The sequence below is a fragment of the Liolophura sinensis genome, chromosome 1 (assembly GCF_032854445.1).
Source record: "Liolophura sinensis isolate JHLJ2023 chromosome 1, CUHK_Ljap_v2, whole genome shotgun sequence".
NCBI classification, from domain to species: domain Eukaryota; kingdom Metazoa; phylum Mollusca; class Polyplacophora; order Chitonida; family Chitonidae; genus Liolophura; species Liolophura sinensis.
This window is the reverse complement of record NC_088295.1, coordinates 20,374,869-20,397,831: the sequence shown is the minus strand read 5'-3', so window position 1 is coordinate 20,397,831 and position 22,963 is coordinate 20,374,869. Positions and strand designations below refer to the sequence as shown.

Genomic DNA, 22,963 nt, shown 5'->3' with positions numbered 1-22,963 from the left:
CATGTTATAGTGAATGTGATCTAGCAACTTCACCTAAGCCTGGCTTTTATTCCACATATGTATTACACTGTTCACATGGGTAACCAAAGCATTTGGCAATAAAATACACAAGCTGAACATTACTTGCAATTGTTTATTCAAGCCAGTTATTAGTTTGACGGCTGAAATATATCCTGGATACCTGTGTAAACATTAGCAGATTCTGCTATTGAATTCTTAAGTTTGTTACATATGAGACCTGAATGAGCCCACAAAAAAAAAAAAAAAAAAAAAAACTAAAGGAAAAAAAATGTCTGTGGGATATGCGAGCTCATTGCAAACTGGTCCACCTTGAAGGGATCTATGGCATACTTGCGTACCCAGCATCCCCCTAGTCAGTAGTACAGCTGACTAGTAAGGCTTCGACCAGTTGCCAGTACCAGAGTAACTGACCTGAAAGTTTATCAGATCCTCCCTAACCTGATAAGGTCAAAAACAAAGTGACCAACTCACACAAAGTCCCAATACTACAAAAGAAATCATGCGGGACAGTAGTATGCACAAAAGTAAAACTCAATTCATAAATTTTACAAGGAAAGAACAAAAACTGATCCATAAATATTATACAATCAAATTGAAATGAACATCATGTTTAATTTACCAGAATGTTAAGCTAAAAACAAAATTCATTTTCACACTGCTAAGCCTAACAGTTAATGCCATAAATCAACTTTAGTAGCCATCAACCTTTAATAAGGTTATTTTTTTAAGCAGAACACCAAAACAATACATATCAAGTATACCACTACAAAAACCTCAATACATTATCGGAGGATGCAAACTTTGGTGCATAATGAATTTTCTTCATTTACCATGTCATTTAAGGACATGCAAGACCTAAGTCTTTACTATTGTTTTTTTTTCAATTTAACCCTAGTTGTAATTTACCTAGACAAGGTACACTTTCAGTGATTAATTGAAAAATATTTCAAAAAGTTGTTTTTGTATATTTTCTTATATCAAAAGTCCCATGAGTGTTTTAAGTCATGGTAAACATTTACAAATTAGTTTCTCAACTACTAAACCTAAAACTTAATCCAAATGAAAAATGTTGCACATAGTATACAATTCGTAAGTCCACAAATCAGAATCTATTTCTTCCATGCATCTTCTCATGCAACATTCAACAACCGTTTCAAACAAAAAAAAAAACAAAAGTAAAAAAGAAAAAAAAAACAAATAAGCACTTAGGGAAAACTATGAAAAATTGTCATTTAGTTTGTAAGTAGAGACATGAAACTGCATAAAACAGGGTCCCATCTTGCGAAATAGTTTTCTTAGAATAATGTTAAGTGGAATCAATAGGCACCAGGAACTTTGCTGCTATTCGTGGTTTACGAGGTGATTTTCTGGGAGAGGTTTTAGGAGTAATGTTGAGGTGGGTCATGCCTATGCTCTGATCTGACTTCATAGAGCTCGTCTCCACAGGATTGTCGTCCTGGAATGAGCTTTCCGAGACGTCCTGGCTCCTGATGCCCGAGTCCCCGCATGGTGAGGAGGCGGTCGTTGATTTGGCTTCACTCAAACCCTCACCACCATTGCCAGCGTCCACACGCAGGTAAGAGGAGAAGGGCAGGGTCTCCCCCTTCACTGCCGATATGTTTAGAGAATCTGCCGTGGTGTCCATGATTTCTCTCTCGTCCTTGCCAGTTGATTGTCCACTCTCCTTCCACCAGCCTTTGGAGAAAGCCTCGGACAACTCTTGTACCGTGTCATCGCCGCTTTTCTCCAGCTCAGAGATTTTGCCTTCATATTTGTCCTGTCCTGTTGGTGTGGAATGACTCGGCAGTGTCCTACGGAAACCACCTGACTGGGTCACTGGGTTCTCGTGGAGCCCAGCTTCTACAATCTCTTCCGAACCATCAGGCTGAAGACATTGGGCAGCAAAATGAAGTAACTCAGACGTTGGAGTTTTACATAAAGGAGTTTTCTGTCCTTTCTTCTCTTCATCAGTCAGCTGCCATAGCAACTCTGTCTCATCTGTAAATGCAGAATATATCAAAGGTTTTGATGAAACATGAGCAGATAGTGCCACCTGTTGAACAACTCAGAACTACATGTCACAAAAGAAATTTACATTTCTCTGGTAATTAACAATACTGTAAATGCCTTTTTCACGTGGTACTAACATTCGTGGATTTCATGGCAAACATTTCCGCGAAAATAAGTGCCATCAAATATAAAACCCATGTAAGTAATTTATTAATGTAGCATGCGTTACAGTTAAAAATTCGTTAAGCACCTCAGTTCTAATACTTTTTCAAACATGTTAATTAGAAATACCTAATCAAAATGTATTCCGGCTTTCACAAATCTAGCTTAATTGATCGTCAGTTAGTCTTGCTTTCTTTTCAGGAGGCTTATCTCCGTCTAAGTAGCGCCACACTGCAATGTTGTTGTTTTATTGCCTCAGAGACCTACAAATCGATAATTTGTGCTGGACGTGTGTACGTGATACGATATACATACGATGAAGAGGCTGTTTTTTTTTTATCAACTGTACTTGCCTTCCAGTCAGATTACCTTTCCGACGCGCCCGATATCGCTCGGGGGGTTTCCGCACTTCAAACTTCCTTTTTATAATGATGATTTCTGAGAAATTTACTCAAATCTGTCACAGTATACTCAGTTTCACTCACACTGTTGATGCATGAGAATTAAACAGTGGAATTTATTTAAATCACATTTAATCCTTAGTCTCCCGGAGTGAGTGGCACGAATATTTGCTCACACAACAGGTAAGGGCTTCGTAATAAAGATTAACAGTTTTCAAAAGACTAAAAGCTTAGGAGGATTAAATTCCTTTGTCTGATCAAGTTACTGTATTGTATAGAACTTTTGTCACCTCAGAGGTACAAACATGTTTAAATGATAACGCTGTCACTTGAATGCTCGAGTTGTTCTCTAACTTGATGTTTCTGTATTGAAGTTTGATTTTCGTTAATAAGTTGTCCAAAAATTAGATCCGCGAAAGCCGATTCCCACGAATGTGTTTTCTTACCAAATCCGCGAAAGTTAATGCCCGTGAATTAAAAGACATTTCAGTTTTTATCAGTTTTTATCTTGAAATTCACAACCAATAACATTTACACCAGTGATATTACAGCTCCTTTAGACATGGTATAAGTTGTCAGAATCAGTGTAGGTTCTTTTGGAAAATATTTATAATCAAAATAAAAGGCTTGGCATCTATGATGTCTATTTAATCGGTCTGTTACCAAGTGATGGTGCGCTATTAAGAAAACTTGCTGTCAGGAGCGAAAAAAGCAAAGTGTCTCAATCTCAAAAAAAAAAAAAAACATTAGAAATCACCTATTGGGGATTCAAATCTCATGAGATCTTTACGAACATCACCAGGCCGTAACTCCGGAGATGGTATGGCAGAAGGAACTGGGCCAGACAGAAGATCAACAGGGGAGGCAACCTTTACATCTATTTTTTGGTTGCTCTCTTCTGGAATAAATTAGGACAGTAATCTTCATTCATTTATTTAGTCCCCAACCTTCTGCCGAGATTTGACAGCCATGAACAGTTCAGAACATGTTTGCATACTAGATGAACATTATGCCAGGTTTTATTTATCATTTGTTTATTCCTCTCATTAGAGGATTAAAGTGCCATTATTGAAAAACGCAAGCAGAAACACTGGATGTGGAAACTTCAACATCCAAATTACCAAGTAGAACACCAGACAGGTACTGACCTTGAGTATCCATGACACCAGAGTCATTGGAGGGTGATTTGGAGGGGGTTCTGCTGGGCTGAGGCTCTCTGGGGGGAGAAATGACCATCAGTTTGGGAGGACTGGATAGGAAGTTAAGTGGTGGGGAACCACAGATAGGGGGAACATCTGCAAAGTGCAAAATGAAAGGCATCACAGGAATGACATTTCGGTGAAACACATGCTTTCAACCAACCTTCAAATTTCTACACCTTAGAAGCAAGACAAATGTACAGAACATCAGATCCTCATTACCCCCTCCATAAGTAGCCAGTAGCTTTCAGGAGATACGGCTGTTACATATAATTACTGCTCAGCACTATTCCTGAGCTCTGTTTTCCAAAAAAGAACCCTGTCAAATATTTTATAGTTACATGTACCCTACCCACCTGCCATCCCCAGAACCATGGGATAGTTTATGCCGAGAAGCAGATCTGATAAATCATGTCGCATTAAACTTTACAAGTCACTCAATATAGGGGACCTACCCTGCATATCATGTGACAACATGGCCAATCTGCTCTGTCCCCTGCCCCTCAGCAGCACCACATGGGGAATGGCTGCCAGCAGATCCACCACTGTGGGGAATCCATACAGGGCCGGCTTGATCTCCACACCAAAGTGGTCCTGGAAAGTTGACTCGAACATGTGCAACAGGATTTTGCCATTGTGAGCTTTGAGGAGAATTCTGACATCTCTGGCAAATATCTGTAGTGGTGTGAGACTGATAACTGCAGACTCTTCCCCGCCAGTCACCTGCAACCAACAACTAGTACTGTCAACATGCTAGTACGAGATTCCATCACACATTCCTAGAGCATGTGTTCTTGAACATTTATGTGCAGGAGATTCCTTTAATTCTGCATTCGAAAATCAAGGGAAATCTTTCACAATGTCACAAAGCAAAATCTTCAGTAAAAAAACTAAACACAGCTATTTATATGTAATGACAACTGCCAAAGGGCCACTGTTGTGATCTTGTGCTTTAGTCAACATGTCTGACGTGGCATACCTTATGAAAAAGAAACAGAATTGTCTTATGAAATACCTGAACAAAGTCAAGGAGTTCCTCTCTGATCTGACCCACATCACAGTCTGTACCAAAGCTGGTCTTGTACCGACTACAGAGCTCCACCAAGGGGAGACTACCACTGCTCTGGTTCATCAACAGCTGGAGAATCTGTCTGGCTAGTTTGGGGAAGTGACTTTGACGACACAGAACCACATACTCGACACCATCTTGAACATCAATCTAAACAGAGGAGATTTGTGACAGGAGGTTGGGGGAGCCTAGTTTCTCATTTACACTCATCCTAACACTTCACTTATTACAACACCAATAAATCTGCAACCCAAATTACACTTTAATGCAATTCCTTAGGCATCAGTGATGGCCAAGCACGATATTAGTAGCACCTAACTATAAAGGTAAGAATCTTTACACCACAACCGCTCATAAACTTCACACTTTCTAGGACTACTGCAAAGCACTCAAGAAAGTACAGTGTCAGGTATTCGAAAAAATCCAAATCGGGTGTTGTCAATGCACTGGTGAACAGGGTTAAACGTCCCATCAGTTCCTCAAAAAAAATCTCTTTTCTTACCCGAACCACATGCTTCAGCTGAGCCAGCAGTTCTTTAATGGATGAAGCTTTGAAATCCCGCAGACGCAGAGTGAAGCCAAAGTGGCAGGTGAAGACCCTGTAGAAGTTGTCCAGGGAGAGCTGACCATTGTACTGAAGCCCCAACAACTTGACCACCTGCTCGGACAAGACCTTCTTTAGCTCTGGCTCTGTCAGTCTCACAAACCGCTCCTCCCCTTCATCTTCAAGCTGGATAACCACATGTACAAAAAAAAAATCAAATGAACTTGAATGACAGTTATCTTTTACATACAGGTAAGTTTTCAGTGTCATTCACAAATAGGACCCACATTTTAACTGATCTAGTGACTGAAAGGCCACAACCTTGACCCCATGACCAAGCTGCTTCTTACTGGAGATGAACAATACACAACTTGGTATCGACTATTAACAGTTACTTTACCAGATGCATGTACAACCCGAGTCCTACACCCATTGTACCATTTGGGTCCTCTGGGTTCAAGTACAATGATAAAAGGCTATTAATCTCAGATTATTAATACTATTTGAAAAGATAATCCGCAAATAAATACCTCCACCACATGTGGAATAGCCTCAAACAGTTCAATGAGTTTAGCAAAGCCATAGTCCGAGACCCGACACTGGCGCCCGAAGTGGTGATGATAGGCAGGAATGAACTTGTTGAATGGCATACGACACTGTGGGTTATGCTTGAGCAGATCCACAACCTCCAGGGAGAACTGTTTGGTACGCTCCACTTCCTCAGAAGTTTGATCTGTACACAGTACATTTACTTTGTTACAAGCATCAAAGTCTACATTCTGGCCACCTGTGCCTATCGTAAAAGACTCTTAACCCTATAAAATGGCAATAGTGATTCAAACCGAAATTTTTTTTTTTATTTTGTTTTAATCTCTTCAAATTTCAATTTTGTGAATAGTGGAAAGAAAAAATTCATCTTGATTAGCCTATGGGTCAATAATAGGTACATAAGTTTAGAGCTCTTTGTGAAACGGTTCTGTACATATGGTTTTAAGCTGGCCTTCCAGACAATAGCACAATCCGACTGATGATTGCTAGGGAAGTACAACATCGCCAGGGCCTGATCTAGGTTTAGAGATTGTTAATCATTTTCCACACCATAGTTTTAATGGTTCCACAACAAACTATCTTCCAACTAGTCTGAACAAGGTATTAAAATTATTAGAGGTCTATGTACTATTTTTACCCATGCTGCAATTCACCATACCTCGCCGAGGAATAGCCAAAATCGTTCCTGCTTCTGTGTAGCTGGTCTGGAGAAAAAAAAAAAAAAAAAATTCATACGTTGAATTTAGCGTCAAAAATTCCATCCTTCGAAGTATCAAATCATTCCTGTGGAAAGATGCTACATTACAATTCAACTAATAACATTCATGTCTTGTTGGAAAATTTTTCATTACATGACTAATAACACAATGGAGAACTTTCCAGCACGACAGATGAGGTGGTCAGGCAGAGCCAATTAACAGAACTCCCAACCAGCATTTCAGACAAGGATCGCATCCTCAATGTTCACACTTATTTATTATGGTGGGGTCATTTGGCAAAAATAAGAGAATGTTTCATGTCTACCACGCTCATGTCAAAAAGTAATATAGCTCTTTCCTGCTATTTTGTCACAGAGAAATAGGTATAAAGTACAGCTGCCCTATATTGGAGAACGATGCACACCCTGAACACCAGGTATGCTCAGGGAATGAATTGTGTTCAGTACTCAGCACGGACTATGCAGTTGGCAGGAGAATACGCAGGTCTCACCAGAATTGTTGTAGCAGGAATTTCTGTAAGCAGGTCTTCAGGACAACACATTCCATACTCACAAATATCCAGCGGCTTACCAATCACCTTCTCTGAAATCAGAAAAAAATGAGACTACAATATGCCAACATCACAATAATTCTGGTTAAACTGGATTTCAATCTAATTTTGTCACCCAGTCAAATTAGGGTAACTGACCTAAAATTTTGTTCATGATTAACATGAATCTTTTTCATAGATTGTAGGAGTTCTGTTGATGTGAGAAAGGTGTTTAAAGCTTTATTTGGAAGGTACAGGAATAATCAACTGGAAAAATATAAGTTTCAGCAACAAAAGCAATATTTTCTGACATATTTGCCTCTAAAACTGCACTTTTCAGGCTAAATTTTCGGTCATTTATCATGTCTACTCTACTCGCAGTACACTAACCAACATGGACAAAGGCTGCTTCGGCTTTAAATACTTTCACTTACCATAGCATTCTGCCAGGTCAGAGAGCTGGATCTGTTTAGCAGAATGAGCCTTGAGTATCCTCAGCAGGTCTGTGGTGAACCGTCTTACCTGGGCTCTGTGGCTAAGGGTAAGAATCCGTCGATCTCCTGTCCCCATCACCTGAAAATGCATGCAAAAAACATCTGTAAATCATTTTCATTTTTACCATAATTGTGCCGATGATCAAAAATCCTGCACACCAAACTGGTATTATTTTAGATCAAGATATAAACATGCTAAGAAAAACATGACTAAAGCAACCATACAGAGACTAACCTGCAGTACATGTGGTAGAGCATCAAACAGCTCATATAGCTTAGTATACCCATAGTCTGCCACCCTGCACTGCCGTCCAAAGTGGTGGTGGTAAGCAGGGATGAACTTGCTAAAAGGCATACGACATTGTGGATGATGCTTGAGGAGGTCCACGATCTCACGACTGATCTGACTCATCTGTTGAGTCAATAAAGGACTGCTAGATGCTCGCAGCACGTCTGGTAGGTCAGTCAGGATACCTGCCAGGAAGAGAAACCAAATTTGAGTACTGTTGAAGTATTCAGGTTTTAAAGCACCCTGTCAATTTTGAAGTATTATAACAATATTTTCAACACTACCTGACACTCAAATATTCTTTTTTTTGCTGTGTAATTCTTCATTGCTGGAGGATAGACATACATTTAAAGTTGCAAAATGGCAAATAAACTATCAAAACCTTGAAGCGTGGCATGATTACCCAAGAGCCTCCCTCCAATGCAGTCATGGTGAGTTCAAATCCTAATACCAAAAGCTTATGGTAGCTTCCTTTCGGATCATGCATGGGAATGTCTGCATATGGTTGTGGGTTTCCCCCCGGGCTCGAACCGGTTTCCTCCCATCATAATGCTGGCTGCCGTCGTATAAGTAAAATAGTCTTGAGTACAGTGTAAACACCAATCAAACAAACAAATCGAAACAGTGAAACAATGGAAGTTAAACTTGCAAACATACCATTGGGGAGAATGGGTTTGTTCTCCATCCACTGCACCTTCTTGACACCGGTTTTTGACATGACAATCTGAGTACCTGGTACACAGCTGATGAGATGCTCCAAGGGAACACCACCATCCTCACAGGGATCAAGGGGGGAGAACTCCGCCTCATAGCAGGCCACGAAGCTGGAAAGGACAATATTTGCAACATGATCAATTGTAACTGGTATTCAAACTAAATTTGGCCTCCAAAAAATTGTTACCAGAGAAGCTCCCACATAAAGCTCTTCGTGACAAAAATATCACGCAGTGTACTTTTTCAGTCTCGTTGCATGCTTTGGCTTTATTAAGCATCTCACTGGCAAAGACATGCATGGAGGCAGTCTGAAATCTTGGCAATTTCGGGAAGATAGAAACAGGCAGTGACTCGAAACCCATCAGATGGACTGCTACGGATTTATTAGACATAGTGAACAGTTATGTAATGATTATTACTGACATTAAACCACAGCACACACTGGGGCTAACTTCCACTTACAGGCCATCATGACAAAGCCACTGTTTCTCAAAGCTGATGAAATTTTTAACTTTTGAGAAGCACGGCCTAGAGACCTAGATCAGTAGATCTGTATTTACTATCAGTAAATACCTGCTGACATTTTCCTGGACTACCTACACCAGATTTAAAGTCATCTTGCAGACCATGTGAATCTCACCTCATGAGTGCCATGTTGCCTTCATGTGACTGTAACATAGTATGAACCTGAGCTGCGAATGTCTTCATTTGAATGTTGACGTTGGGCAGCATGGTGCAGTTGAGGGCCTCTACATAACCAGTGCTGCCTTCGGGACAATGGATCAGACATACAGGCACTTCAAGGATTTCTTGAATCTGAAAATAGACATATATGTATGATTACATATGAACTTGGAATGAAATATCACCATGTAGGAAAGTTGCATTAAACTCCTATGCCGCAAACAGAATGGTCTACTTTAATTAGCTTCAATCGCAAACAAATGAAAATACAAAAACAGACATTCTGCAAACTATTTTGAAACTTTTCAACACTGGGAAAGTAAGTAGGAAATCTGGCAGCAATTTTTGTAGAAGCCCAAAGCAAACCAACAGCGATCTAAGCTAGAAATTTGTAGGAATACTTCCTTTTGGACTGGATACAATATCTTCACCTGTACACCACCACCAGACCTCACCTCCATGTCTGCATTATCCTGCGGGGAGGGGGTACTGCGGACATCCTCCAACAGATACACCATCCTACCAGCACCACCCTGCTCACGGATATCTATGATGTCTTTCATTTTATACAACTCGCACACACTGATGGAACGATGATATCTACAACCACGACAACATGTTGTAGTCAGGGAAAGCTTTTATCTATATGTAAAGGTTTTCAAAAAATCGAGGATAAGACCTTATTCACACACACATTTTACTGGTAATGTATAGATAGGTAGGTTAGCTAGGCCAAAGATCAGTGTAAATGCATACATGTATATCTGCTATCATTTAGGTGTAGTCTCCGATGACAGTGGGGCTGCATCTTAAAGCTTACCTTTTGTCAAAAAGTTCAATGAATTTAAAAAGTGGAAGAACATGTCCCTTAGCTTCCATCAGTAGTGCCGTGGCCTCGGCCCTAAAACACCAAAACAGTTTTAACCAGCAGAAAATTTTGTTCATTATTATTACTATTAATACACCATAATTTAATATTCAAAACGAAGTATTCTCTTTGTGAATAGCAAATGGAAACATGAACATTGCCAATCGTCTCCGATATACATTTTATAAGTTATGAAAATAAAACACAGGTACATTCAACAATTATAATTAGTATCACTGAATGAAACTCACCTGATGTTAGTGGCTGTCTGCTGACTATCCTCATTCTTAAGAGCCACATGAATCCTTTTGTAGCCTATCTTTTTCCTGTGGAACTGCGAGATGGCAAACCTAGCCTCCTCCACACTGGGCACTTTGACCATGCCAATGCTGGTGTTGTCTGGCTGGGTCTTCACGTACACATTCAGCACCTGGAGAAATCCAAACCAGAAAGTTGAGAAACTGGACATGCTTAAAACTTGATTAAAAACTAACAAATTCTTAAGAAAATGGGAAAAATCCTGATCTGCAACATCCAACAGTGCCAACAGACTTAAACCTAGCATCAAGAGGCTTGCCTTTGTAAATCCGGCACAATCTGTATATGATGCATCACCAAATACTTTCACTGGTGCTTTGTTTCATGCACCAAGCACTGCTGAAGTGACCAAATTGATAAGTGGAGGCAAGAGGGCAGATCTCCAAGTCAACCACTGCATTCTACCAGATGCCTCACAAATCAACACAACCAGGACACAATACATTATGTCTACAATCTTTTGAACACTTACATTTATTTTCTCAAAATTAAGAGCTTTAAGACTGAGTGAAGATTTACCTTGACCTGAGGATGGAACGTTGTGAAGAGGATTTTCCTCCACTCCTTGGCTGTGATGTTGTAGTCCAGGTTACTGACTGCTAGTTCTACAGGCCCATTAGCATCTGTGTAGTACGACGATGAGGTGTTGTCCACTGTGGGAGCACTTGAGGGGCGCGGGGGAGGAGTTGGATAGCGGATAGGCTGGAACCCAGTCTCTGGAGGGTAGACCGGAGAGTAACGGTTAAAGAGAGGCTCCTGAAAGTAGGGAGAGAAGGGAGTTCTGAAGGGGTGGTAATATGGGCTAGCACGAGGACTTCTCCGCCCAGGATAGCCGTTCCTGGAGTCTGGGGAAGGAGGCCAACTGCTCTGTTGGTGCTCACTACCATGGTAACTGTTGTAATTGTGACCGTGTTGGTAGTTGGGCTCAAAGCTAGGGTATACATGATGGTTGTAGAAACTGTCTACACCTGTGCTGCCTATACTGGGGTGGTTTGGGTCATGCTCTGGCTTGTAGGGCTCCTCCTGGTACAGCGGGCGCTTGAACATTTCATACAGTGGTTTAGTTGGGTAGGATTTGGGCGGCGTACGCTGCTGGTGGCAGTTCGGGGAGTGCCTGTTGTAATAGCTACCTCCCCTGTCCAAGTATGGCGGTTCCGTGATGGGAGCAGTGTACGAGGGTCTGTAGTAGGTGGTAGGTTTGCTGGGTCTGTACCTACACGGGCTCTGGGGGTAGGGAACATGCACAGGATGTGTCGTGTTGTACTCTGGGCGATTTACATTTGGCTGTGTTCCTGAAAGCCGAACAGAAATTCATATTGTTGATTTTAAAAACCAACACACTAAATGCAAGGCAAGTCATCTATGATCACAACTTCATACTGCTTATTGGAGATCTTGCCCACTTAATTCATTACTACAATCTAAATTGATAAAATATAAGCCTAGTGCAGCAATGGTCTGTATGCACACATGTAGGATCGAACCAGTGTGCACTGGAGGTTTTGTTAAGCGGAGGATTACATCATGTAGCTGAGGGTATGACATTAGTTCAGTAAAGAATCTGCTCTTGACCATGAGCATCTGGGAAAGGGGTCAACAGCTAACAATCGATAGCAACCTCAGGTTTAAAAAATTCCTGTCAATACTTGTAATTCTGCAGAATATACATCGCCAGAAGTCCATTAACTACAAGTATGCAACTTCCCTATAGCAAGTTTCCATGGCACTTTACACTTTTCTTCCATCTCTAACATTACGCAAAGTATCTGCGCAGCCATGTATTTTTTTTTCTGTATTGCGCAGCTAACATTTGAGAAACGGCTGATGCATGGTGGGATTCAAATGCGGTTGCGTTGAAATACACTTCAAAAAAAAAATTATGACCTTCGCGGAGATGACTTACCGAAGGCAAGTAAGCTGCACCGCCCGAGCCATTATATTGATATGGGTCAACCAGTCGTTCCACTATCCCTTCATGCCAAACGCCAAGCAAGGAAGTTACAATTTCCTCTTTTAAGGTCTTAGGTGTGACTCTACCAAGGACTGACCCTGGATCTACTGCTCCCGAAGCGGACGCTCTACCAACTGTGCTATCGGGGCAGGCGTTTTGAGTTTGAGGAAGTATGCCCTAACTTGAGAAGCATTCAGATCAAGGTAAATTTGGTTGCCTTTCTCAGTCTTACTGTGGGCGTTTCATTTTAATATGATAGCATTCCCAATTGCGGTCAAGTGGTGCTGGTAGTGTCTAGGGTCAAAATGCCTCAAACGCTGACCTCACTTTATGCTGACAGCACCGCTTACTGCAGTTACCATATGAAATTGAAACCATTCTTACTATTTAAAGCCATGAAATAAATGAAGCTGTAGACTGATCGCTTCAAGGCTTGTGTAATAAGGTGTAGTCAGAAAAAGCGTTAAGCTCTAAATTGGGTGGAATTTCGGAGTGGAAAGTAATTAAAATAAAGAGCCAATGTGCGATTTAAATTACTAAGTCTACAGCTTCATTTATTTATATATTCAAAGAAATGGTCTGCGACAAAATAGTTCATGAAGTGATTTTACAGCCTGCAGTCTGCTTAATTTTAACTTCCTGTTCTGCACATGCTCAAAAGGGCATCCTGCGTAACTGGAGCCTATTTTGTTGCTTTGCAGTCCAGTCTAGACAAAGAATTAAACTTGATTCAACATTTCTTTTCAACATTTGTCCCATCTTATTTTTTGGAAGAACTAAAGTGAATATGTATTCAAACAAAAATTATTATATACCCAGCACAAAACTGAATGCTTTTTATTTGTCCCTTTTTTTAAAGCTGTAAAATAACAAGGTTACGGTTATTCCTCTGCCATGTCGTAAGGGTTATCTGCCCTTTGCTACCCTTCTTGCCCAAACTATCTTGCATATCACAAAATAAATATTTTTGGAAATCAAATCAAATCAAATCTTTACAAATATAAAGGTTTGATAACAAAAAAATGTATCTTTAATTTGGTTTGGGAATATCATTGAAAGCATCCCTAAATGTCAATAATTTCAGTGACAAACATTTGGCATGGTACGCACAAGAGGATTGAGACAATTTCACGCACAGGAATGTCAGCCACACAGCTGCCTTAGGATAGAAGTATGTGAATGCTGATAAAGCTACACTTTATGAAGACGTGGCATTTTGAAAGGCTTGTTTCCTTAAACCATTTCCTAATTATGCTGTGCATCATTTATCATGAACACAGAAATCGAGTATTTAGTAAATAAGTACAAAATAGTTTTGTAGTTAAGGATTTATTGAAATTTCATGTTGAAAATCGTCTCATGGGTGATGCTAAAATAGAACAATCTTCAGAATCATTTAATGTGACAGTGTAATCCATTTTTGTTATTCAAGTATCATTTGGTCTACACTATCCAAACTACCTGGTCGAGCCCCACCTGCATCTGAGGCTAAGTACCAAAGACTACCTGTACAGGTAAATTCCATACCACGTGATCTTTTCCTTTGTTGTAGCTGGTTATGTAATACCTTTCAGCTAGGTAAACACTCTAATCCAATCCAAATCATAGTTTATTTCTCTCAGAGAACATAGCTAGTACCATCCAGAATAAAATTATCTTCAATGTGCTCCAACAAAAAAGTAAATCTTACCTGATCTGGTTTTACAACTTAATCTGAAACCACTCCTAGGTTATGACATACAGGCCCGATTACAGTAAGACAAATGTTCTACAACCTTAGCCACTTTCTCAGAAAGTCACTTCAAAAACTGGTATTTTTGTTCTCGCAAGCTGTTACACACTTATTTTTAATGCTTTCATACTTTTCCGTAAAGCCACACATAAAATGCCATAGTTTATCTTGTTGCGTGTAGGGGCTAGCCTGGTTGGGCCAAATCTGGCGTCAAGTTTCCACGAAGTTAGGTGAGTTGGGATACCAACTCACCTGGTGCCCATCACTAATACTGTTGACAGCTGTAAGCTCCCTGGCAGGTAAAAATCCTGCCCACATGGTCTTTGACTTAATTGATTGCCTACATCACAGATTTTTGGCCAGGTAAAAACCCTCTGCCCTCACTTTGTTTCGCCTAGCGATACTGACAAAAACCAAAACTGGGTTCCTTCTAGTTTAGGATGGCAGCATTGTGAGAAAGTTTATCTACAAAACCCAGGGTTTTTTTTTTTTTGCCTTTTTATCCACACAGAGCCAAATGGAATTTTTCGCACATGTGCAGCATGGAGAATAGCATTGAAGAGTCTCACTTTCATTTCATCAACTTTTCAAGAAACGTGCCACACCGCTGATAGCAAAAAGACGAGATTTGCCAAAACTTAGCTCAAATTTATCGTAAAACAAAGAAATTTTGAGTACTTTGAGAACTTTTTAATAGTTAGCTGTTGCGTGGCTTCTGGGTGGTTGGCAAATTTTACATGTACATGGTAGGTAATTAAACTGAATTGATACTTTTTCATATATTTCACATTCCTAGTGGATATGTCAAGCAGCGGTGTATGTAAATGGGGACTGGTCCCGTATATTTCTTCCAGACACCTCAAATTATTTGTGCACATTTATGCATGGCCTTATAAAATGTTTTAGGAATTATATGTGTAGGCCTTGCATGAAAAACTCAAAGTAGCAAATGTCAAACAGATATGGCAGAATCTTGAAACAAATACATATCTTAATGCAAAAATGTCTTACCAGGTTTAACAGGTAGAGCTTCAATAGCTGCAGCAAAGTCCACACTTATCTTACAGCCATACACATCCTCACCATCCATTCTTTTCTTAGCCCTGTAAAATTTCACACCAACAGATACTTTCAGAAGTTAAAAACAGCATGGCTAAAATTGACATTACACTACCAGCATGGTTGCATGGTGTTTAAAAGCAAAATCCCCAAGAGACTGGATAGGAAAGCCTACATATTTATCTCTTTTACACTGTTGTATTCCACCTAAAACATGTGCTTCTGCAGCAACACATGGAAAGCATGCCAACCCCAAGTTCAAAATTTCTTAATCCCCACAGCATTTACCGGTAGAGTCCACTCAAGAAATACAGGACAGTAAGGGTCAAAACATGTTTCAGTAATTCATCTAAAGGACATGTAATTCTAAGACTCACCCCTCACATAAATGGTATAAGCCAGTTGTGTCACCTCCCAAGAAGTGCTCTGATATGCAAATTCTAGCACAAGAAACAATTCTACTGGCCAACACCTGACCAATATGGCAAGGTCAAGGGTCAAATGTCAAGTAAACCAAAAAAGGCTTAACAGACATATTATAAAACAGGAGGCTACCAAATATACAAGAATATTTCAAAATGACAGTAAAAACATTGATCAAGTTTAACTTCTACAATATTAAAGGTGTTTATTTTTCAAACATTCCCTCACAATTCATTAGTCAGTAATGCTGAAGCACAGCAACAATTATCATTATAATACAATGTCTCTTACTTAAAAGCTGCATCTTTGCTTTGAAATTTAAGAAGCGCATAGTCAGCTGTGATCCTGACTACACGCCCCCCACAATTTGCTGAGAGCTGCTTGAGCCGGTGTTTGATTTTGTTTGACTCTCGTCCTTGTGGCAGGCCAGTTACCATCACCTCCAGTAAACCATTACCATCCTGAAATGGAGTGGACCAAGTTTGCAGATCATTACATTTTCATACTCATGTTCAATTTTGAAATAACTTTTCTTTATAGCATTCATTATATGCATTTAATCTGAAAGTATTTTATGTACTCTTTCTTTCCCAGTTTTCTTCCTCATCAGTAAGCCTTGGCAAAACCACTAAATCCAGCAAGGTACCTGATAAATTTCCTGACAAAGAGACAGATACCTGACAACCCTCCAAAAGCTGTGTTTCATTCAGGGCAGTTGAATTGACACATTTTACCTCAATGGTCTAAAGGAAAGATGTCCTATTTGAAAATAAAAATTTTACATTTTCTTTTCATGCAAGTACCAATACACTGCATGCCTGCACATTGAATTTCCATACCATTTATTGATGTAGCACCAACACATCTAATATTTTCTGTGTAATATGGCCAAAGGCAGTCATTTACTTACACATGGAGCAATCCTGCTAGTCCAGTGATGTATGTTTTAGTCAACTTAACTTTAGACAACTTAAGTAAGGCTAGCTGATATTCTTGTGGTCACGCAGACATATACCATCCCTGAGTTGCACAGGGGTAAAATCCGAAATTTATTTTAGGCAACACCCCCCCCCAAAAGAGTCTTGTGTAGCTTTACCTTTGAGAGGGTTCTGAAGGGCAGATCTCTGACCAGATCATCAAACAAGTAGGTCTCATTAGCACAAGCGAGAAGAGCATCATGCACCATTGGGCCATGTATGAGAATAACCTGGAAATTCTTACGGTGTCTTAAATCAGAGAGGTCAGATGAAAAGTTTATGTCACCTGTAAAATAACAACAGCATTAAGCTAACTGCTCACAATAGTTCAAGAAAAATAAATAAATCATCACAGAATTATAGGTTTGTCTCTGAGAACACGTATGAGGCCTTTAATCTTTCTTGCACAAAGCACTCACATTGTTTGTGTGCTTAAAGAGGGTATACCAGAGATTTTAGAAAAAAAATCAATTTATATATATCCAATCAACTTTTTGCTATTATTTTCGAATGATCCAAACAATTACCCTTCACATAATTTCAGCCTCATCCGTGCACATGCTACCGTTTAAAATTGGTACCAGTAAAAAGTTGGTAAAATTTATATGATTTACTTTATAATTTTCTCAAAATTTGAAATCACTTTAACACTAAAGATATGTATTTGTTCGCCAAAAATAACTGAAATAAGCTCTTAAACTACCACAATGATCTTGTATATTCACTTCTGGTTGCTACAGTGTTTTATACATGTATGTAACCTACAAGTGATTTCCACAAGGCTTTCATAAGTTGATTGTAACTATCTATACTTAGTATGTCAGGCCCATGTTAAAGACATACGCAGCCCTGTTTAAAGTGATTAAGCACAACTTAAGTAAGGCTAAATAATATTTTGTGGTCATGAAGACAGATATAATATGTAATGAGAATCAACTTAAGGTATAAAGCATGATAACACAGCTGATAGAGTCAATCCTGGCCCAGCCAAGCATATGTTTATTTATTTAATTGGTGTTTTATGCCGTACTCAAAAATATTTAACTTATTCGATGACGCCGGCCAGCATTATGGTGGGAGGAAACTGGGCAGCATCTAGGGCAAATGCACCCATAGGTGGCTGGCAGACTTTCCCAATTACGGCCCTAGAGGAAGCCAGCATGAGTTGGACTTCAATCAAGTGAGAGTCTCCAGGGTCATCATGCTGCGCTGGTACACTAACCACAGAGGCCCTGCCAACCAAGTGCATGTAATGAATTCCTATATGCATAGATCTGTAAATTATATGCATGTTTTTCTCTATGAGGATGTTAAGATGTCAGATAGTGCTCTGTGCAGGCCTGGAAATTCTTTCTGTTTAACTTACTTGATATCAGCACAACAGAGGCAGGTGGTGAATATGCATCAGAAAATCGACGCATACTTTGTCGCAGTTTGTCATCTGCTGCATTCTTGCTAACGGCATCAATGTGTACAACATTAATCTGTGAACCAACATTTATTTGGAATCCTGTTAATTCTCACCATCAGGATTTACAATGAAAGATTTACACGCATAATTTTCTCTCTGACAAATTTCAAACAAATGTCTAAATGCTGTCTTCCACGTAGCATGAAGTGATTACTCTGGGTTTGCCATAAAACATGCATTAATATTGCTTTCAGTTACAGTATTATTTGCATTATACATTTAACGCATACAGGTACCTTTTTGCTGCTTTGAATCAGTAATACCACTTTTTTGTTTAAATTAGGAGGGTTAGTTTGGATGAAATGGTTTAAAGAAGAGATGAGATTTCTTATAGGGGTAAAATATCTATTTAATTGGTCACGTTGGTCTATAATCTTGTTTAGAATATTTCACCTCTGAGGAGATACATTTGTATTGACTTAGAATATATTACCTGGGCAGAGTTAAGTTCTTGTATGATCTGTTTACTTTCCTTGTTGATGTCACAGACACACATGAACTCAGCTTCACGATATCCAGAGAAGAAGTAGTCTCTTATTTTCTGGACAACGCAAAGTGCTGACCTGTTGCGTGGAACACAGCAGTTTTCTATGTCCCAGAACACCCCAATTGGCTTCAGTTTAAGCAGTTCACCCATAGTCATTATTCTGTCAGGCAAAGAAAGAGACCTGATATTACATCACTGTATGTTCTAGTTTATTCAGCAAAAATTTATTAGTAATTGGTACAAACTTAAATAATAACAATAAAGCATATAAAAAACACAGACCCAAAAAACAATTTTCTTTCATTATTCATGTACATGTATTTGATTAAATATATCATGGTATCCACATCTAACTGAAAAAATCACTTACCACATAAAATACTTGATAAAACTGATGCGTCATTAAAATATTAAAAACAGGCTGTTTCTCAAGGCAGAATTGTCCCACTTCTCGGGTTACAGGAGTTTAAAATGACTAGGTCACTGGCAGGGCTTTTTTTTTTCTTCTTCTTTTCAACATCCCTCAAATTCTTGCAGCCCACCTCCCTTCTTTTAAAACCTGAAAATATTCATCAACAGGTTTTTACTTCACATGTCGCTTCACATGTTTAAAAGCTATGATCATCGCCGCACTTAACCAGAGAGCTAAAAATATGTATTCAACCACATTTATATGCCTATGATCAAGGTATAGGCATATTCTTACAGACGCTGTTAGTCCTCCCATTATTTCATTATTCCTTTGTTCGATTGGTGCACTAGTTGATCCTCTGAAGTGACAAACCCATTGCCAAAGTGTTTTAATTTTATTTACAGGGATTAGCTGTCTTCTGGCTATATCTGGTACATTTAAAGCAACTTTTTCAACAATTCTGAGTGAATGCATACATTATGGATCTGATGTGATATCCTTTTCTTTGCTCATGTATTTTTAGAAGCAGAAAAAAAGCCACAAATATCCATTAAGTCACAAAGAGTTATCGCTGACATAGTGTCTTGGTACCGACACCATGTAAAAAAGCAACAGGGGAAATCAAGGTCCCCAGTCATTGAAACCTTGTGTTTTTTGAAACCAAAGCATACATATCACTGGAAAATATACTAGGAGTACTCACAGACAACATTGCACACATCTACAATTTATTTGACTGGAGTTTTACGTAAGAATATTTCACTGATACGAGGACGGCCAACATTACTGATGGAGGAAACCTGGCAGAGCCAGTGAAAACTCACGACCGTCCACACATTACTGGAAGACCTTCCTGCGGTGCACATCTACAAGTGTCTACCACAAACCTTCTGAATTCCAGAAAAATTCATTCCTTACTGAAGAAAGAGCTGATTACATATGAATACACCCATATCAGAATGACATGTAAGAATAGAAAATGGCCAAATAAGAACAAAATAATTTGTCATACAAACTTAAGATGCTTTGCACATGTTAAATAAAAGTATTACAAACACACTGAGTTTCAGAAGCTTCCCTTGCTTCCTGCTGGAGTGATTTATGCCCTGTATTAGAATGGCATGCTAAACAGAAAAGAAATTGACAAAGGCTAGGATCCAAAAAAAAAAATGAATTGGGATATAAATTGGAGATAATGTGCACATCTTGGAAGTGTCTTCTTTACAATCTATGAATTTCAGAAGCTTCTCTTACTTACTATTTGAAAAGTCGATTACATAAAAAAATATACTCAGTGTGGGATGTATTGATGGACAGATCCCTGAACTAGGTTATTTTGACAAGGCAGCATATTTAACAGTGTTGATTAGCACCATATTCTTCAGCAAATCAAAGCAACAATAAAATAATACACCAAAGCATGTGATAAATTATTACTGGGTACGACTTGACCAAAGTAGGTACGGCTTGACTGATGTAGGGAAAACATCGCTAAAGTTTTGTTCGACTTGAATAACGTAGAGAACAACATCAACAAAGTTGGGTACGACTTGGCTTGGGTATGAGTTTGCATGAGCACGAGTTAATCTGATCTCGAATCTATGCAAATCAGAGTGTGGTTTATTTCCAGTGAAAAATAAGCTACCAACGCATGTATACAAAGTAACAGGAAAATGTTAGTGACTCAAACAATCATCAATAGACAGTAGTCCTTTCTGATTGGATCATTTCTGCCCAATGTCTTTGCTCTTTGTTCACTAGTAACAGTTTTAATTTACTAGTACAGTATGTCAACCAATTTACTGCTATTCCTCAGCCATAAGCCAGCAGTGTAACATCTGATGACAAACACACAAACTGTGTTGCAGTTCCAAAACATGAAAAAGGAAACAAAAAACCAACATGATCTCTGCCTCTGTGGCTAAAAGAACATTGCCTGGTTTTAATCTAAAACTTACTGTATTCATTTCCCTCATAAATCAAACTATTCTATTATCCACAGTCAAGACTGTGGATCGGTTAAACTTCTGATCAGTTAATTTACTATAACTTATTAATATGCAACTGGAGCATTCAGCAGCATCAGTTGTACTTGAAATTATAGTTACTCCATGTACTTTTTTGATAACCCTAGAGTGAAGTTTAATATTACACAGCGTTTGACGATTCTGCCACGGTGAATGGCAACTCAAAGCTGTGACGATGATCTTACACAATATGCCTAATCAGCATTTCAGGGATCTCATGAGTCCCCACAGACTTTGACAAGACACATGGGTGGTCTCTCGCAAACTAATGTAGATAAAAGATGTTATTTTACAGGAGTTGCTACACTGAATACACATCTCACTGTTGACTCAACGGCGCTGTTGGCACCTAATGTAAATCCCGCTGCTAGATGCGTTAGTTTGTGAGTGCCCTCTCGGCCTCCTGTCTCGCCGATACCTGCGTGAACTTGCGAGATCCCTGAAACGCCGTCTGGGCTTATTGCCAATACTGATTGGCCGACAGTGGGTTCAACCTAAAGCATTTGCCACATCTGAATACATGTAGAGAATCTAAAAGATTCAGCATATCTAGGAGTTGCCTTTCTCTCACATCAGACTATCGCTATCTGTATTAGTTAAAATAAATTTTACGTTGAGGTCTATCTTAAACAATTTCTGATATTTACCTGCCTCAACATTTAATTGTTGAATTCAAACATGTGGTAGGTCCATTCTGCAAGATACTTTGCGGAACTAAGTGGGCTGTTAAATCCACTCCAAAAGGGCTGCACAACCGATTTCTGGTGTGCACTGAGAAGAGATGGGTCTTGTCTATCACTCCTGCAAGTTTCCATCCATTTCAGACTAGTTATATGCAGAAAACCTGATAAGGTGTTGACTTTTCTCTCTTCAATATCGCAGTGTGCATGCGCGATGCATCGGGTGATTCCAAAATCCAAATTATATCTGATCCCATGACCCCAAAACACGGATAACGAAAGAGCTGCATACACAATAGCCGTAAGCTTTTAGAAATCATTTTTCTCACTCGACTGACTGGGCAAATCGCTCTTTCTATTCTACATCCATGACAACTGATGAAATGACTGCTAAAGTTGTCATTTATGAGTGATTGCATGGTCTTGTCTTGATAGGTTGATTTGCGTATCTTTTGTAGTGCAGATCCTAGATTTAAGTACACTCGACTCGACATGACAGCACAAAGTTTTTTTGAAGAGCGACATGGAAATATTTCTGTGCATTTCATCAGCATTTTGACTTACGAATGGATTGCAGGAGTGGTAATAAAGGTCCCATTATACAGCCGTTTTAAGGTGAATTTACAGGCCCACTTCATTCCGCAGAGTGCCTTGCGGAATGGACCTTTCACATTTTTGAATTCAACGATTCAAAATTGAACTACATCTGTATAGACAACAATTCTCTATCTCTTCAGCTAATAATCAACCAAAATAAGTGGCACTGTTAACGGCAGTGCTACATTCTTTCTATGTAAACAGAAACAATCACAAATGTAAATCACAACTGTAAGACACTGTCACGTTCAGCTGGAAAATGGGCACATTAATCTAGCTCTTCAGTCAAAAACCACCTAAATGTCCTTCCAGTTTATCTCATTTATTATACAGACACCAATTTCCGATACACATACAGACTACAGGCCGGTCACCTCAGAGGTGGGTAAAGCTTATAACTGAATGGCGAACAACACATGACACTTAGTTAAATTGTCGTTTAAGTACCCCCGAGAATGAAATATACAAACCTAAATAGAAACTACATAGCCTGTCTGTTTAAAGCATGGTCAGAAGGAAAGAAAACTGCTTTCTGCTATCCGGCCATTTCAACTTGAAGCTCTTACCTTGCCGGAAA

General features: G+C 39.3%; 1 protein-coding gene across 2 annotated transcripts; it reads right to left on the bottom strand.

Moving 5' to 3' along the window:
* Window positions 1-269: 269 nt before the first annotated feature.
* LOC135466621 (meiosis regulator and mRNA stability factor 1-like) lies at window positions 270-22,952 on the bottom strand. Of its 2 annotated transcripts, XM_064744207.1 has the most exons (24): window positions 22,857-22,952; window positions 19,041-19,229; window positions 18,617-18,830; window positions 18,079-18,196; window positions 16,832-16,998; window positions 16,027-16,196; window positions 15,265-15,356; window positions 11,090-11,862; window positions 10,504-10,682; window positions 10,205-10,285; window positions 9,840-9,984; window positions 9,341-9,516; window positions 8,644-8,810; window positions 7,933-8,171; window positions 7,638-7,776; window positions 7,165-7,256; window positions 6,614-6,659; window positions 5,937-6,139; window positions 5,365-5,592; window positions 4,809-5,012; window positions 4,249-4,516; window positions 3,743-3,889; window positions 3,352-3,492; window positions 270-2,019 (listed from the first exon to the last, which is right to left on the bottom strand). In XM_064744207.1, the coding sequence occupies exons 3-24, from the start codon at window positions 18,824-18,826 to the stop codon at window positions 1,328-1,330; spliced, it is 4,677 nt and encodes a 1,558-aa protein (XP_064600277.1). In that variant the 5' UTR covers window positions 18,827-18,830; window positions 19,041-19,229; window positions 22,857-22,952; the 3' UTR covers window positions 270-1,327. The 2 variants fall into 2 exon arrangements, with proteins under 2 accessions (XP_064600277.1, XP_064600287.1); XM_064744217.1 differs by lacking the exon at window positions 3,352-3,492.
* Between the last annotated feature and the right edge of the window lie 11 nt (window positions 22,953-22,963).

Excerpts from the sequence above, each read along its gene's own strand:
- LOC135466621 (XM_064744207.1), bottom strand. The coding sequence starts at position 18,826 with ATGACTATGGGTGAACTGCTTAAACTGAAGCCAATTGGGGTGTTCTGG. Across the intron at positions 16,999-18,078 it reads CTCTGTTGTGCTGATATCAA|GTGACATAAACTTTTCATCT; the intron begins GTAAGTTAAACA and ends GTTATTTTACAG. Across the intron at positions 7,777-7,932 it reads CTCTACCACATGTACTGCAG|GTGATGGGGACAGGAGATCG; the intron begins GTTAGTCTCTGT and ends ATGCATTTTCAG.